The 18,523-nt window shown below is 44.7% G+C and overlaps 1 protein-coding gene across 1 annotated transcript in view; it reads left to right on the top strand.

The window, feature by feature from the left end:
• The window catches only part of RGS9 (regulator of G protein signaling 9), a 97,846-nt gene that overhangs the window by 64,166 nt on the left and 15,157 nt on the right, over window positions 1–18,523 (top strand). Inside the window, exon 19 of the mRNA XM_084837497.1 lies at window positions 2,548–2,665. Within this exon, the coding sequence (XP_084693623.1) occupies window positions 2,548–2,665 (118 nt within the window). The remainder of the gene's footprint in view (window positions 1–2,547; window positions 2,666–18,523) is intronic.

Raw genomic sequence — 18,523 nt, 5'->3', positions numbered from 1 at the left:
CCAACTTACTTTCAAATTGTAAGAAATTATTCCACCGCAGATAGATAGATAGATAGATAGATAGATAGATAGATAATTGAACATGTATTTAGTATGTAAATGTTACATAACAGCGCTGCATAACTACTGCTAAATGGCTATGGAGCCTGACCAGTCATGGAAGTGTCAATTTGTACAGGAAAATAAACTTCTTGTTCTAGGGCTTCATCCAACACCATGCAAATAGGCTTCTGCAACTAGACGTCCCTTTCCTCTACTCCCACCTGCATGCCCAAATCTCCTTTGGAGGGTCTCCCAACCCTCTGGACCAGATTTGGGATGCACATCGGGGGCTGGAGGAGGCAGAATAAATCTGTTTCACCAGCAGTGTCTATTCCGCTTGCAAATGGACACTGTTGGATACAACCCAGAGTGGCATCCAAGAATCCAGGACCTGGTCATGTTCTGGCTGCATATGGAAAATGTCTTTTCAACTGCACCTTGGTGTAATTTGCAGAAACAAGGTGGAGAAGTAGTATAGACACTGCAAACACTGAAAGCTTTTTTGCTGTCAGCCAACAGCCATTGCAGCTTTCCAGAGAGTAAGGGATACATTTCAGAGATTCAAACGCAGAGAAGGAGAAAGGGGTGGTGGTGGAAGCTATAACTTTGGGACAGTTTGCTAGAATGAAGAGAAACTGGGGTTGGTGGGCTGCTCTCAGGGGGAGCCTTCGGATGCTGTACTGGAGAATTGGGATTTGGGCTTCTTCATGCAAAAAGTGGGGAGCCTGGACAGGGGCAGGAAACAAGCCTCTCTCATTGGTTGAGCAGCTCCTGCCAGGTTGATGACATTCCATTCTACTCCTCCCACCAAACCTGGAAGTATGTTCCTTTGAAGCACTGTGTGACCCGTGAAAACAGGATTTTAAAGGTACGGTACACTCGGCTTTTCTTGCTTCATGTGTCCCTGATGGACCAAAGCCAGTTCCATGAAAATCCAGATAATACTTCAACACACTTCTCATTCTGTTGTCATGAAGATCCACCTCCACTCCCCCAGTTAAGCTTTGCTGAGGATTTAGGGATGTATATTTGTAGAGTCAGTATTTAAACCAGAGAGAGAGAGAGAACTGTTAACAGGGACTGGCCTGCGAGCTCATATTATGCCAGTACTTTTTCAGCTGCACTGGCTGCCAGTCCATTTCCGGGCCCGATTCAAAGTGCTGGTATTAACATTTAAAGCCCTTAATGGCTTGGGGCCAGGTTATCTGAAGGATCGCCTCCTCCCATATGTGCCTGCCCAGACCTTAAGATCATCGTCAGCGGCCCTTCTCTGTGAGCCCCTGCCAAAGGAAGTGAGGCGGGTGGCTACTAGGAGGAGGGCTTTTTCTGCTGTGGCACCCCGGCTGTGGAATGAGCTCCCTAGTGAGGTTCGCCTGCCACCTACATTGTATTCCTTTCGGCGCCAGGTGAAGACCTTTTTATTTTCCCAGTCATTTTAGCTTTCTAAACTTTTAGCTTTGCTGTTTTAAATCTGTATTTTAAACTCCTGCACTGCTGCTAGGTTTTATTGTGGTTGTATTGTTATATTGTGGTTTTAATCCACAATATAATGTTCTATATATTTTAAATAGTTTTATTGTGTGCCGTTTGGTTTTAATTTTTGTGAACCGCCCAGAGATCTTCGGCTATTGGGCGGTATAGGAATGGAACGGAATGGAATGGAATGGAATGGGATGGATGGATGGATGGATGGATGGATGGATGAATGAATGAATGAATAAATAAATAAGAATTGAAGAGTTTTTTTGGTTTTAGACATTCAGCATATCTCAGGGTTAACTTCTCTCCACCTCATCAGACACTTTTAGGATCTTTTAACCTTAGTGGCTATCTTTGCATAATTTTCAGTTCTCTTGTAATATCTGTAGAACCATGAATATCTCACAGCAGAGATTACTACATTGTTTTTGTTAATTTGATAAGTTAGAAAGCTTCAAATTGTGCATGGCAAATGTTTGCTACATATACACCAATGTTACCCTGGTGTTTTCCCATAACAAATCATGTACACACATCTGGATCCTGGCTCAGTCAGTGTTCCCAGACCCATGGATATGGGAATTTTACTGTTTCATATGCATATATATTCCCCACACTTTACATGTTTGCTTCAGGGGTTCTAATGTGTAACACTGGTGTGCATACTTTTTCAGTGGAAAGTGTACAGCACCAGCATACAAGCAGCAAATATGCTGCATAAAAGGTGGAGCTGCTTAGGATGAAGGAGAAGTGAGTCCCCTGACCTTATGAGTAGTTGCTGCCTCAGTTTCAATTTGATTCAATCCCTGAGTCACCTCTTGTGTGTATAAACAAACCAATGAGTTTAGAGAATGTTATCCCACGATAACTGATTTTGTAAACAGGTGCTGATTAATCCATCAGCACAAAGCTAGTTTGATGCAGTTTCTCAGAACTCCTACATTCTCTGTGTCTCCAGTCACCATTTGCCACTTATTGTCATCCATAGTAACCCTCTGTTTTTTCTTGCCCTCTGTTTCCTTTTAGCTCTAATAATCCGTTCGCTCGCAAACACTTCCGCTCCAGCCCCAGCCCTGTCATCTTGAGGCAACTGGAGGAAGAAACCAAGGCTAAAGAAGCGGCGACCAATGTGGACATCACCCAGGTTATGAGCAAGCTGGATCGTAGAAGCCAGCTCAAACAGGAGGCTCCACCCGCTAAGTAGGGCCCAGATGCTGTAAAGCACATTGCAGGAGAAAGACCAAACAGAATAATGAGGATGCCAGCTGAATGTAGGGTTGCATTTTCTTCCCCCTGCCTGCAGGTGGCAGTGGTGCTTCATCAGTAGTGACCCATTTCTGATTTCTCCCTCCCTCCCTCCCTCCACAGCATGCTGTTGCCATGGCATCCGGAGTGCTGTCACTTCATAAGCCATTGATAGAATCATAGAACACAGATGGCAAAAGAGTCGCCTTGTGAGCATCGCATTTTTCCCCATATCAAATGGGCTCATTTTACAAGCCAAGGAAACAATGTTTTCTATAAACTGCCTGAAACATCCCTCCCAGTTCTAAAAATTCAGAAGTCTAGATACCATGGCAACTGGCTGCCTCTTCTCTCACTGCCTACAAGCAATGGAGGCAAAGGGCTGAAAAAAATGTGCTGTGAGGCACTAGGCTGAATGGAATCAAGTTTCCAGCTATATTGCATCTGGTCATTGCCTGGAGGTTTTTGCTCAGTTGGAGGAGAACAGTTCAGGGACTGTGATAGTATAGAGACACTGTGGAGGGAGAATCCTAAATAAGGTTGCATACTCCGGATTATTTAACACAGGGTGGTTACCTGTTGTGAATGCCCTTTAACCACCTTATCATATTCACAATTAGAGTGGTTAAATATTAAGAAAGGGTAGATTATTTCCCCTTTTCAGAATATGCTTGTGGATGAGGTAGGGAATGTAATCAGTATTTGTTTAAGTATGGAACCGAGGGGTTGCAGCTGATCCAGATTAGTTAACATGCAATAAAAGGATGTCTTCCTGTCTATGGGACATAAATCCCAAATTTCCTAAGCAATTGAAGGCATCTGCTGGTTCATTTTAGCCAGGGTATGAGTATCAACTGGCAGGGGTATAGCTTGGTCATAGAGAGGATTGCCAGATGTCCCTTATTTTAAGGAAAGCCCTTTATCGATCCTTTGGGTTCTGCAGGAGTTACTTTATTTTGTATAAAAGGATATGCTGATTAGTGGAGAACATCAACATCCTCCACCCAGTTCCTAGTCACGTTTGCCTTTCATTGCAGGAAAGTTTCCCAAAGTGGGGGACTTAATCTCTTAGGGAGTATGTGGGGAAACATGGATTTGGTGGAATACAAAGCAATGGGACAGGTGATTTACTGTATAGGAAGATATTTTTTCTAACATACTTGTAGAACTACACAGTAGCCATATGACCTGTTCTGACAAGCAATTCAATAAGCATTGACTTCATGGTGCTGTGTGCTACATGACTTGCTTACTGCAGACTGGGTTGGCTCTGCCCAGGTCATGTTGCTGCTGTGGTGAGAATAGACCCTGAATGTATTTGTCAGTGGGAACAGCAATGTCAACATGGAGATGGAAGGTTTGGTAGCAGACCTGACTGGAGAGTGTAATGCAAGGAGTAGGTTTCATCTTGAGGTCAGTGTCCTTGAGAGCGCACTCCATTTATTTATTTATTTATTTCCCGCCTTTTTCCAAGTACTGGGACAGAAGGTGGCTTACAAAAATTAAAACATATACAATTAAAACATATGAAAATATACAAAAGTTAAAATATAAATTAAACAACAATACAATTAAAATTATATTAAAACATTAAAACAGCATTTTAAAACAGCATTTTAGCAGCTTACCCCCAGGTTCCAACTATGTCCCAAAGGCCTGCTGGAACAAGAATGTTTTAGTCTGCCTCCGGAAACACATCAAGGAGGGAGCCATCCTAGCCTCCCTGGGAAGGGTATTCCACAGCTGTGGGGCAGCCACCGAGAAAGCCTTCTCCTGGGTTCCCACCAAACGTGCCAGTGACAGTGGTGGGACTGAGAGAAGGGCCTCCCCAGCAGATCTCAGGACATGGGCAGTTTCATAAGGGAGGATACGGTCTTTCAGATAACCTGGACTAGAGCTGTATAGGGCTTTATAGGTCATAGCCAGCACTTTGAATTGTGCCCAGAAACAGACTGGAAGCCAGTGAAGCTGTTTTAACAAGGGAGTTGTATGCTCCCTGTAACCAGCCCCAGTCAACAGTACAGCAGCAGCTCTTTGAACCAACTGCAGTTTCTGAACACTGTTCATAGGCAGCCTCACGTACAGCACGTTGCAGTAATCCAAACGGGATGTAACTAAGGCATGTGTCACCGTGGCCAAATCAGACATCTCCAGGAACAGGCGCAGTTGCGCACTAGTTTTAACGGTGCAAAAGCACTCCTGGCCACCGCTGAAACCTGAGCATCTAGGCTTAGGGCTGAATCCAGGAGCACCCCCAGACTGCGAACCTGAGTCTTCAGGGGGAGTGCAACCCCATCCAACACAGGCTGAATCCCTATTCCCTGATCTGCCTTTTGACTGACCAGGAGCAACTCTGTCTTGCCTGGATTAAGTTTAAATTTGTTCTCCCTCATCCAGTCCATTACTGATGCCAATCCCTGGTTAAGGACAGAAACAGCTTCCTTGGAATCTGGTGGACAGGAGTAGTAGAGCTGGGTGTTATCAGCATATTGGTGGCACCGAACTCCAAAACTCCGGACAACCTCTGGAAACCTCTCCCAGCGGTTTCGTGTAGATATTAAATAGCATGGGGGACCCCACAAGCTAACGGCCACGGAGTTGAACAGGCATCCCCCAGCACCACCTTCTGAGTTCACCCCGCTAGGAAGGAATGGAGCCACTGTAAAACAGTACTCCCAAGTCCCATCCCAGCAAGGCATCCTAGAATACCATGGTCGATGGTATCGAATGCCACTGAGAGGTCCAGCAGAACTAAAAGGGACACACTTCTCCTGTCCGGTTCCTGGCATAGGTCATCCACCAAGGCGACCAAAGCTGTCTCCGTCCCATACCCAGGCCTGAAACCAGATTGAAATGGATCAAGATAATCCATTTCATCCAGGAACCCCTGGAGCTGGGAGGTCACCACATGCTCTAATACCTTGCCCCAAAATGGTACATTAAAGACTGGATGATAGTTATCTAGTATGGTGGGATTCAGGGAAGGCTTCTTCAACAGAGGTCTCACAGCTGCCTCTTTTAAGCATAATGGAACAATACCTTGTTCCAAAGAGGCATTAACCACTCCCATTACCCACTCAGCCAGTCCTCCTCTGGCCTCTTTAATAAGCCAGGAGGGGCAAGGATCCAGCATACAGGTGGTGGCTCTCACTGCTCCAAGGATCCTGTCCACATCCTCGGGCTGCACAATTTGAAAAGAATCCATCGACACTGAACAAGCAGGAGCCAAAGTGACATCCACAGGTAGGGATGTACGAAAGTCACTTACCTGTTTGTGGGTTATGCTGATGCTGGGGGGGAGGCGCTCCGTCCCTCCCCCCCGAAATTCTGGCCGGGGGGGGAGGCGCTCCATCCCTCCCCACCCCGAATTCTGGCCGGCCAGCTCCGCTCCGCAGTAATTCTGCGAAGCCGCCAGCCAGCTCCGCCAGCAGCCGGACATCCGGCCGCTGGCTAGCAGGGACACAAATGGCGGCGGCCATAGCCGCCGCCTTTTGCGTCCCTGCAGTCAGCCGTGATAGGCTACGTAAATGTTTACATAGCCTATCATGGGTGATTAAAAAAAACACATGCGCGTACGCAAATGGCGGCACCCATGGGCGCCGCCATTTGTGTTCCTTATTTTGGCATATCTAGTCTATGTAAACATTTACGTAGACTACAGCGAAAATAAAGGGAACGCAAATAGCGTAGATGCTATGCTATTTGCTTTCCCTTATTTTCGCCGTAGTCTACGTAAATGTTTACGTAGACTAGACATGCCAAAATAAGGAACGCGAATGGCAGCGCCCATGAGCGCCGCCATTTGTGTACGCGCGCGTGTTGTTGGTTTTTTTTAATCAGTAGTGATAGGCTACGTAAACATTTACGTAGCCTATCACGGTGTTCTTTAAAATTTAGCCGTGATAGGCTACATAAATGTTTACATAGACTATCACGTGTTTTTTTTTTTTAACTTGGGAATGGCGGCGGCGGCGGCAGCCAGTCGGAAGATCAGCAGCCGCCGCCACCAGGAAGATCCGCCCCAGGTAAGTCCCGTCCCGGGGGGGGGGCGTGGGGGGGGCGGGCCGTTCCGCCACCGATTTCGGGGGGCCAAATGCGCTGGCATTCGGCCTCCCCAAGATCCGTGGCGGAACTTTCGTACATCCCTATCCACAGGATCTGCGTTAACTACAGCATCCAAGTCAGAACGGATCCGAGCAATTTTATCAGCAAAATGCTGGGCGAATTGTTCACAGCAGGTTGTCAAGTGGTCAGAATTTTTATTGTATGGGTCAGGATGTAGAAAGGCCCCTGGCCACTCGGAACAGCTCTGCTGGCTGGCTCCCTGCAGATGCAGTGGTGGCAGAAAAGAAAGACTGCCACAGAGTAGGCTTTCAAATAAGCTCTAGCCCATGTTTGATCCGACTCGTTCCGAGTTTTCCACCAATGTCGTTCTAGTCTCCGTCTCATTTGCTTTGTCACCACCTGTTCCCTAGAGAACCAGGGTGCTGGTCTGGCTCCACTCCGTGAGAGGGGACGCTCAGGAGCGATTGTGTCCACCGCGCTAGCCATTTCTGTATTCCGGAGATCAGTCAGGGCTTCGACAGAATCGCCTGCTGAGGCAGCAGGAAAATTTCCGAGAGCCGTCAGGAAACCATCCGGATCCATCAGCCTCCTGGGGCGGACCAGCTTGATCGGTCCCCCACCCATGCAGAGGCACTGAGTTCCAGTGAGTCTAAACCCCACCAGGTAGTGATCTGTCCATGGCAACGGAACAACAGAAAGTTCCTCCACACCCAGATCACCATCATCCAGTTCAGCATAGAAACCTAGGTCTAGAGTGTGACCTGCTATATGAGTGGAGCCAGAAACCACTTGGGACAGACCCATGGTCATCATGGAGGACATGAAGTCCTGAGCCACTCCCGAAAGGACAGCCTCAGCATAGATGTTGAAGTTTCCCGGCAAAACAAGCCGAGGGGACTCCATCACCACCGCTGAGATCACCCCGGCTAGCTCAGGAAGGGAGACTGTTGGGCAGCAGGGTGGGCGGTACACCAACAGAATCCCTATTCTGTCCCGAGCTCCCACTTTTAAGTATACACACTCAAACCCAGTAGACTGTGGACCAGGGCACCTGGTTGAGAGGGATAGTATCATGATAGACCACTGCAACCCCGCCCCCCTGTCCCCCAGGTCTAGCCTGCTGTTCTACAGAAAACCCTGGGGGACAAAGCTGAGATAGATTAACACCTTTTATATCCTTTCTAGCTTTGCAGCCTTTTTAAATGTCAGCTGGAAGTCCGGAGCTGGGCGTTGTCTTCCAGGCAGGTGTCTTTTTCTCTGGATACACACTTTCATTAAATATGGAAAGCCAGATGAATGGGATGTACAGCCCATGCCAGTAGCACACCTATTCTTGACTGCCATGTGAACTGGGAACAAGCACAGGTCAAAGCCCTCTGAGTTGTACTGATTGGATGTGTTAAAACAAATGTACCCTCTCTTGCCACCATTATAGTAAAGTCAGAAGGCCAAGAAAAATTATGACTGATGGCATCAATCTTGCACTTCAATCAGGGTGGTGAACTGGTGGCCCTCTAGATGTTGGACTGTAACTCCCATCATCAAACAGTGCTAGCTGGGACTACTGGGAGTTGGAATCCATCAATTTCTGGAAAGCCACCATTTCTTCATTTTTAATTATTATCTAGTAAGTGGGCCTCAAGAAGTATTTCAATAGTCCAGGAGCTTATGAGCCACTGAATAGAATCTGGGATCATGTACATTCTCAGTAGGCTAGCTCCAAGCCACCTATTTTTCCATCAGGTTATTTCAGCTGTATAGTTCCTATCTCTATCATTTGATCCATCCCTGTTTGGGTTTGCTTGCAGTTCTGTCCTCTTTGTTATTGCATTTCATTCTCTCTTGTAAAATACCCCAAAAGCTTTGGGAATCACTGTAATAGAGGTAGAGTTAGAATACCAATGCCAAAAAGGCCATGAGAAAATACCAAGAATGTGACCTTAAAACCGTTTAGGAGTGATAACTTCTATTAGATCAAAGAAGTCTAAATGTAGGCAAGGAGCATTGCTATAATTTTAAGCAGCGCTCAGTGAAGCTCTCAGGTTTGAAAATGTAACTATGGAGATTAGTTCATTAAAATATTCTGTCTCCCTCTTTATCAAGGCCAACATGGAAACTACAGAATAGACTAATGCTGTGGCTTTAAGACTGTGTTCTGGGGGACCCTGAGGGGGGACCCAAAGCTTATCAGGGGTTCTTCAATTATAAGTTATTTATTTAGAAGATGTATATCTTTGTCTTTTTATTGAATAATTCCCAAGAGGGTTTAGAGTAGATTATAAAAATATACAAAAACTGCAAACCCACACAACCCAGCACCCCTTGCTCCCCAGGGCTGTGGTAAAGGCCAGTGTATGTATCCCATCAATTCTACAGTCATTCATTCATTTATTCAATGTATGAGCCGCCCTATAGCTAAAGCTCAAGTGACGTACATAACAAAAGCAAAAGTAAAACCAATTTTAAAACCACATAATAAAACACATTAAAAAGTATTGCACATTAAAAGTATTTAAAAACAGCAACAAAAATTCAGCATTCAAAAGAGATATGCCCTGGATGGAAGGCGGCTGGAGCTGAGCATTCTTGCTGGCAGAGATGGGGAAAGCACACTCCCCACAGCCACTCCTCCTTTGGCCAGTGGATGGAGCCCGGCCTGTCTCTCCCCTGTCATGGGGAAGCAGGGGGTGCAACCTGGCCCTAGGTCCCCTGACCAATGGTAGAGGCCAGAATCTTCCCTTCAGCTCCGTAGTTCCAGCAGTGGCAGTTAAGATTCCTTGAAAGACCATTTGCCCATCACTGTTGACTTTCCCATGCAATGTACCATGGCAAGACAGTGCTGGGTATATTCTAGGCCAGCCTTCCCCAACCTAGTGCCCTCCAGATGTTCTGCACCACAACTCCCAGCATTCCTGACCACTGGCCATTCTGGCTGGAGCTGAAGTCTAAAACATCATGTGGGATGACTGTAGGGCCAACATGGTGTGTCCGAGAATATATCCCAGAATCCTCTGCAATGAACAGGAGTTCTTCAGCAGACTAGTCAATGTGGAAAGGGTTCACTCAAGGTATAAAGTTTGAAAACTGGCGGACCAGAGAATTAACATAGCTGTAAACCTGTTGTTTGCCTCTAATGCCGTGCTATCTTCAAAAATGTGGTTCTTTCCACATGAAAACATGTCAGTGTGCATGTATGGTATCATTGCGTTTCATTTTCTGTTAAATGCCCAAGATAGATTGGGTTTTACATCTTGTTAATTGATAGGTGATGGGCTGCCACAGGAATTTCAGAATGCTGCTCTTTACCACCTAGATTTGTCACATTTCCTTTATTTCCTCTTCTCAAATAAAACTAGAAAGTAAAACCAATAATTGTGCTTGTCTGCCATGTCTTTGTCTCCTTTCCACATGTCTTTATTTTGTTCATGCTTTTGCCTTTATCACTTTGGTTTTAATCAGTGATTAAAATGGTATATATGTGGATCCTTAAGGTGAAATGTTTCAAGAAAACTTGAAAAGGCATAGTTTTAAGAGAAGTAGATATCTACTTAGCATATCAGCATTAAATTTTGCTTTGATCACAAGGTGCCACCTTCTAAAAATGTAGTTAAATGGTTTAATGAGGTCCTTCCCCTAGCTATAGTTATAGCAATATCAGTACTATTCTTTCCAGAAGTTCATTTAAATTCTGATCCTAAATACAAACACCTTAACTTAGGAGTTAATCCCATTAAGATCAATGAGATCTTTTCCTAAGGAAGTGTAGACCTTTTGAAAGGAAGCAGATTTTAACTCTATCATTACATGTTCCTCTAGTCCACAGTCTTATGGTAAGCAAAGGTAAACACACACACACACGACTTCAAAAAAACAAGATATTACTTGGATCTGTTTCCTAAGGTGGGTCTGCCTAAATGTCACCCTAATTCATAATTGAAAAATTATTGTTGTTAATGATCACAAAGTAGTGACTGTGCAAGATCACACTGTTTTCTCATTGCTTGATGGAATATATCTGTCAGCTTTTTCTATACATCCTTCATCTCCTAATTTCCCATGGTATGCATGTATTTTAAGTATTTGTGAGTTATTTTTCCACAGTGTATTCAATGCAAAAGTTAAATAATGAAATTAAACCATTAAGTTACAATAACACAAAACAAGCAAGCAATCCAGACAACAATAACGCTCCCCCACACACTAATATAATAAAGCAGAGTTCAATTAAAAGAAACATCTTGTTAAACAGAATGGTTTGACTTGATGCCTAAATGAGATCAAAGAAGGCCAGGGCTGACCCTACCAGGCAGGCTGAGGGAACCACCTCAGGCAGCAGATTCTGGGGGACAGCAGTGACAGTCCCCTGGCTCCTCCTGAGCTATCCAGCAGTTCACCTGTGTGGGAGAACACACCTGAGAATCCCACATGGCTGGACCCAGTCCGTGTAAAAACTGGCCTGCTGCCCTCAGATGTAGTGGAGGTTGCTATCCCATCACCAACACTAAAGTAAGATTCAGTTGGCAGTCCAATCAGCTTCTGTATGTGGAATGGGAGAGGGGGTGTCGTCTTTCACTTCAGATTGTTAAATGTCTTGGACTAGCCCTGAAGGCATCCCCCCCCAGATCTATCTGTGGAGGGAGTTCCAAAGATGAGGTGCCACCACTGAAAAGGCCCTCTCACTGGGAGCGCCCTGCATCCTATCACCAGGTGGTGGCATTTGGATTGTTTCTACACAAGGCATTTATTATGTGCTCGTGATTCCTCACTCAGGATAGTTTGCGGATGCTTTACACAACATCCTCCTCCTCCAGGGCCTCTCCCGTTGTTTGCAACCATTATAGGGGTTTTTTCCCTAACAAGTAAAAAGTCTGGTATTTCCGTGAATGGTGGCATGAATCCCTGGTGTATTTGTGCAATTCTACTATACCACAGTGCCACCTAATGGTTGTGTAATGGGACATATAGAAAGACGGAGAAAGAAACCCCCCAGGAAAAAAAAAACCTGTAAAGGAGCAGATCTTCCCACAAAGAATCTGGAAGCAGAAGCCTCAGTAAAGTGGCAGATTAAAAGTCTCATGTAGAAAAGACTTGGGAAAAAGGTCTCAGAAGATCTTAATAGGCAGGCAGGCAGGCTTGCATGGTATAAACTGTTGTTCAATACAGTAATCAATTGCCAATCAATTGCCAATTAAACAATGCAGCCCTTCTTTTTTAGCTTAGAAAAAAGGATGACTTAAAATGCAGTGTTAAAGCTTTATAAAATTATGAGTTTGGAGAAAGAGATTGACTGTGAGATGCTATTTGTTCTTCAGAATACAAGAAGTCAAGGACATCCAGTGAAAATAATAGACATGTTAAAATATTTCTATTGCATTTCTATCAGTTTAATTGATATTCACAAACAATTTCAAAACAAGCCATAACTTAAAATTACATGGAACAGTATAAGCAAAACGTATCTAATTTTTATAAAGCAAACAAATCCAGAACATATATCCTATAAGAGAAAAGTAATAAAACCATTTTATGAGAATTTATTTCAGTTAAACTTCTAAATTCCTCTCCAACTCTGAAGATTTTTGTATCATCTCTGGATATATGTCAGACATCTCTTCCTGCTAGTTTGCATCAACATGACTTGTGGAATTACATTGCTTTCTCTATCATGACCTTTAGTAACAGTGTGTATGATCCATCTCCCCCTCCCCTATATTTTCATCCCATTTGTCTTCATGAGTTCTCCCCACTAGCAGGACAACAACATCAACTGGTTTGGCTTTGCCATTTGATATTGAATTTACTTATCATAGAATCATAGAATAGTAGGGTTGGAAGGGGCCTACAAGGCCATCGAGTCCAACCCCCTGCTCAATGCAGGAATCCAAGTCAGAGCATCCCTGACAAATGGCTGTCCAGCCTCGTCTTGAAGGCCTCCAGTGTGGGAGAGCCCACTACCTCCCCAGGTAATTGGTTCCATTATCGTATTGCTCTTACAGTAAGGAAGTTTTTCCTGATGTTCAGCCGGAATCTGGCTTCCTGTCACTTGAGCCCATTATTCCGTGTCCTGCACTCTGGGATGATCAAGAAGAGATCCTGGCCTTCTTCTCTGTGACAAACCTTTCAAGTACTTGAAGAATGCTATCATATCTCCCCTCAGTCTTCTCTTCTCAAGGCTAAACATGCCCAGTTCTTTCAGTCTCTCTTCATAGGGCTTTGTTTCCAGTCCCCTGATCATCTTTGTTGCCCTCCTCTGAACCCTCTCCAGCTTGTCTGCATCCTTCTTCAAGTGTGGTGCCCAGAACTGGACACAGTACTCCAAATGAGGCCTAACCAGTGCTGACTAGAGGGGAACTAGTACTTCCTGGGATTTGGAAGCGATGCTTCTATGAATGCAGCCCAAAATAGCATTTGCCTTTTTTGCAGCCACATCACATTGTCAGCTCATATTCAGCTTGTGATCGACAACAATTCCAAGATCCTTCTCGCTTCTAGTGTGGTTGAGCCACGTATCCCCCATCTTGTAACTGTGCATTTGGTTTCTTTTTCCTAGATGCAGAACTTGGCATTTGTCCCTATTAAATGTCATTCTGTTGTTTTCTGCCCAGCGCTCCAGTCTATCCAGATCACTTTGAATTTTGTTTCTGTCTTCCAAAGTATTAGCTATCCTGCCCAATTTTGTGTCATCTGCAAATTTGATCAGCATTCCCTGCACCTCCTCCTCCAAGTCATTCATAAAAATGTTGAAGAGCACTGGGCCCAGGACTGAGCCCTGCGGTACCCCACTCGTTACCTCTCCCCAGCTTGAGAAGGTCCCATTGATAAGCACTCTTTGAGTCCGATTCTGTAGCCAACTGTGGATCCACCGGATCGTTGTTTCATCTAGCCCACTTTGAGCTAGTTTGCTCATCAGGATATCATGGGGCACTTTGTCGAAAGCTTTGCTGAAGTCGAGGTATATGATGTCTACAGCATTCCCACGGTCTACAAGGGAGGTTACCTGATCAAAAAATGAGATCAGATTTGTCTGGCAGGACTTGTTTTTGACAAATCCATGTTGGCTTCGAGTAATCACGGCATTGTTGTCAAGGTGCTTCCAGATGGATTGCTTTATGATCTGCTCCAGAATTTTCCCAGGGATTGATGTCAGACTGACTGGTCTGTAGTTCCCAGGTTCCTCCTTTTTACCCTTTTTGAAGATAGGGACAACGTTACCCTCCTCCAGTCATCTGGCACTCCCCCCGTCCTCCATGATTTCTCAAAGAGAATAGACAGCGGTTCTGAGAGTTCTTCTGCCAGTTCCTTTATGACTCTAGGATGCAGTTCATCTGGCCCTGGAGATTTGAACTCATTCAAAGTAATGAGGTGTTCCTTGACCATATATGCCTGTCGATCTCAAGCTGCAATCCTGCCCCTTCAGCCTGTACTTCGCCTTTGCCAGGGGGGTCATAGACTCTCTTTTGGGAGAAGACTGAGCCAAAGTAGGAATTGAGCACCTCTGCCTTTTCTTTGTCATCTGTTATCGTTTTGCCATCCTTATTTAATAGCTGAACCACCATTTCTTTCCTCTGCCTTTTACTATGCACGTAGCTGAAGAAAGCCTTTTTGTTGTTTTTAACATCCCTTGCTAACCTCAGCTCATTCTCAGCTTTAGCCTTCCTGACGCCATCCCTGCAATTCTGTGCTATCTGCCTGTACTCTTCCTTTGTTACTTGGCCTTCTTTCCACTTCCTATATGTGTCCTTCTTTGTTTTCAGGTCATCCCTAAGCTTTTTGTGAAGCCACATTGGCTTCTCCTGTTGACTTCCACCTTTTCTTCTTGTTGGAATTGCTTGTGATTGTGCCTTGAGAATTTCCTTTTTTAAAAGCTCCCACCCATCTTGGACTCCTTTTCTCGCTAGCATCGCTTGCCATGGGACCTTACTGATCATTGTTCTGAGTTTATGAAAATCAGCTTTCCTAAAATCCAGGGTACGCATTTGACTACACTCGGCTTTTGGTTCCCTTAGAACCAAGAACTCAAGTACAACATGGTCGCTTTCCCCCAGAGTTCCTGTAACTGCTACTTTATCCACTAAGTCATCTCTGTTGGTTAGGATCAAGTCAAGGATAGCCGATCCTCTAGTTCCTTCCTCTACTTTCTGTAGGAGGAAGTTATCTGCCACACAAGTCAGGAATTTCCTGGAGGGGCCATGTTTTGCAGAATTTGTCTCCCAACAAATATCGAGGAAATTGAAGTCCCCCATTACTACGACATCATGCTTCCTTAAAACATTGGCTATTTGCTTTTCAAAAGTTTCATCCTTGTCTTCTCCTTGATTGGGTGGCCGATAGTAGACTCCGACCACCAGGTTCCTTTTATTCTTTGCTCCATTTATTTCAACCCAGATGCTCTCGATGGGGCTACTAAGCTCCTCCTCTTGTATTTCTGTGCAGAGATATGTATTTTTCACATACTTGGCTTAGAGCGCAATCCTATGGCCACTAGACAGTGGCTAGATAGCCATAGGATTGGTCAGTTTCCAGGAACCAACCTCGGAGTCCATGTTCCGGGGTTGGTTCTCAGAGAACCCCCTCCCCTGCCACATTGTAGGCGGCGTGGATCATCCCTGCGCTCTGTGCTCATAACAGCAGCACTGAGTGGGGCAAAAGGGGGTGTTCCTGGGGTTGGGGAGGGACGGGGGTGCGGAAGTGCCGGTGCAACACTTCCTATGTGTCATCTGGCCTCCCCATCCCCCACTCCAATGTACTGCAGCTAGACTGCTGAAATTGGCCATCTAGCCGCAAATGCAGGGCAGCTGGAGCACAGAGACGACAATCGCCTCTGCACTCCTCCCGCCATATAGTGGATAAGCAGTCAACTCCAAGTTCAGAGGTGGCCGTCTATCCACAAAGGATTGCTTCTTCCAAGTTGTATCCCATATGTGTCTACCCAGAAATAAACCTAGTTGCGTTAAATGGGGCTTACTCCCAGCAAAGTGTATATAGGATTGCACTGTCAGTTATTGAGAAAAGAAGAAAAAGAAGAGGAAAATGTTTGTTATCCTATTCCCCCAAATAATGCTAATTTTAAAATGTTTAAGGACTTGGTAAGAGAGATGAGGTGAGGTTGAAGCTCAAAGTGAAATAACTTCTTTCTAGGTCCATATTTTTCAGTAGAATAGTATGAGTATATAAACAAATATTTGTTGTTGTTGTTCAGTCGTGTCGGACTCTGCGTGACCCCATGGACCATAGCACGCCAGGCCTTCCTGTCCTGCGCTCTCTCCCAGAGCGTGCTCAAGTCCATAAACAAGTATTAGAATGTGCCAAAGGTTGAGTACAAACAATGAAGACATAAGGGTAAGTTAAATTAAGTCTAGTGTGCCCCCTCTCTTAGCCTTTTCAGTGACTATTTTTATTACAGAAAGCTTTTAGCTATCTGTACATGATTTGGATGGGAATTATTTATCCTGCAGTTTGCTTTTATGTCTATTTTATTCTGCTTCTTGGCTTTTCTTTACATTTAGTTGTACATTTTAATTGTTTCTTGGGTGCTCCTTTTACTTTGTACGTCACCTTGCATATAATGCAAGAAAAGCAGCTAAGAAATAAAGAAGCCTTTAGTGGAATAAACCACTTGGTGGAAATGGATGAAAAAATCAAATGAGTTATGGAGGAAGCAATCCTATGGCCACTAGTCAGCAGCTAGACGGCCATAGGATATGTCAGTTTCCGGGAACTGACCTTGGAGCCTGCGCTCCGAGGTCGGTTCCTGGAGAACCGACCTTGTACCTCCTTCTGCGCTGCCTTGCAGGCAGCGTGGAATAGCTCCGCACTCGGAAGAGGAGTGCAGAGCAACCAAAATGACATTGGGGGGGGGCATGTTCCAGGGTGGGGACGGTGGAAATGCTAGTACGACACATCCTATATGTTGTCCAGCAGCCTCCTCCCCCGCTCTGCCTTCCCGTGGCTAGACAGCCAAAATTGGCTGTCTAGCCGCAAATGCAGGGAAGGAGGAATGCGGAAGGAACTATCCCCTCCATGCTTCTGCCCTGCTCTGCACTGGATAGGCAGTCGCCTCCAAGTTCAGAGGGCTTCCTATCCCCATAGGATTGCACCCATACACTCTTTTTCAAGTGAAACAAGGTGATGAGCTGGATTTGTCTGTACATCAAACAGCCAGATCCCATGGGCTGGTTGGCATAATTCTATCTGCAGTAGCCTTGCATTGGAGATGGGGTGGGAAGTAGAAGGTTTTGTGTGAGACTCTGTGGTCATTTGGGATTACAATTTTAACACAAGCTTGTGTAAAGAATGGAGGGAATTGATGCAACCCACAGCTGCAGTAGTAGTAGTACCTTACTCCTGCCATACACCTAGTCACTGGATGGAAACATTACGCTATCCGTAGTATTCATGCACCCATCCATCCGTTGTTTATTGTTCATACATATTGAAGTCTGTTACCAGTCATTACCTACAAAGCAGGCTGCAGCACATAATGGAGATGGGTTAAAAAAAACACCCTCAATCAAGGGCATCATCAAAAGCTTCTGAGAACAATTATAAGCAATGGGATGGATCATCTTATGTGTTTGTAACTGGTTAAAGGTGTGAGTGGGGTATTAAAGCAGGGCTGGCTCCAAATTTTATGAGCCTTTAGACAAGGAAATGCTCTGGGAGAGGTGAGAGTCTGAACAAGGCTGGTGAAGGGCAGAGGCTGAACAGAATGCACAAAGAAAGCCGTCTTTGAGGGGTCTCATTCTTACTTTACATATGGCCAAATCCAGCTCTCTGTACTGACTAGGGATGGATGGATCACTCTGTTTCTGGTCTGTGTCAGTTTTGTATATGTTCATAAGTCTGCTCTATTTCATAATTTCCACAATTTTAAATCCTCCTGGAAATTCATATTTAAATACATTTTCTCATAAAATACACATTTCAAAATGTTTTCTATGTCAAAGTATGAATTTCTAAATGTATTTTATCCTAAAATGCACATTTTATATGCATTTTGATACAGTTTTTGAGAGAAAAACTGCATTGCACAATCTGGAGAAGTTAGAAATCTGAAGGATAACTACATTCTGGTCTCTATATCATAGTGGACACTGTTATTTCCATGTTTATGGTTCCATGTGCGTGGAATGTTAACATTATTTTATTACAGAAGTGTGTTGTGTGGATTCTTTAGAGAAAAACATGTAGGTTCGGTATTTTTAATGTTACTATTTTTGTGGTTTACTGGCCTTGTAAACAAATTAAATAAATAGGGACAACTTTCTCAAAACTTTCTATTTGAACTGGGACTGTGCACCCCAGATAATCTTTGGGACTCCCCAAATAATACACCTACCACTCCAGGAGAGGGTCTCCTATCTGCCGGCATTTAATTGCATTGAGCCAAAGCTTTGTGCTCAGGACTAACAAGTATGGTGCCGCCATACCAGTAATAGCCAATGTATGTAGAAATCAATGATGAACTGGGGGTGTAAACCCCACAGTAAGCTTTGAGCCATCCCAGATCATACACTCACACTTCCAGGACAGTATCTTCCAGGAGATGGCATAGGGGTGCATCTGGGCCGATGCTTCATTTGGGTACCTGTTTGTCAAGCCAGACACTGCCATGCTAATAATAGCCAATGCATGTACAAATGAATGGGGTTGTGCTAGGGATAGACAAAGCTGTCAAAGATAAGCCTGTCAG

Source organism: Heloderma suspectum, chromosome 2 (assembly GCF_057233095.1).
Source record: "Heloderma suspectum isolate Gila_16-S chromosome 2, 16-S_ref, whole genome shotgun sequence".
Taxonomy (NCBI): Eukaryota; Metazoa; Chordata; class Lepidosauria; order Squamata; family Helodermatidae; genus Heloderma; species Heloderma suspectum.
This window is presented reverse-complemented; position numbering and strand designations above follow the sequence as displayed.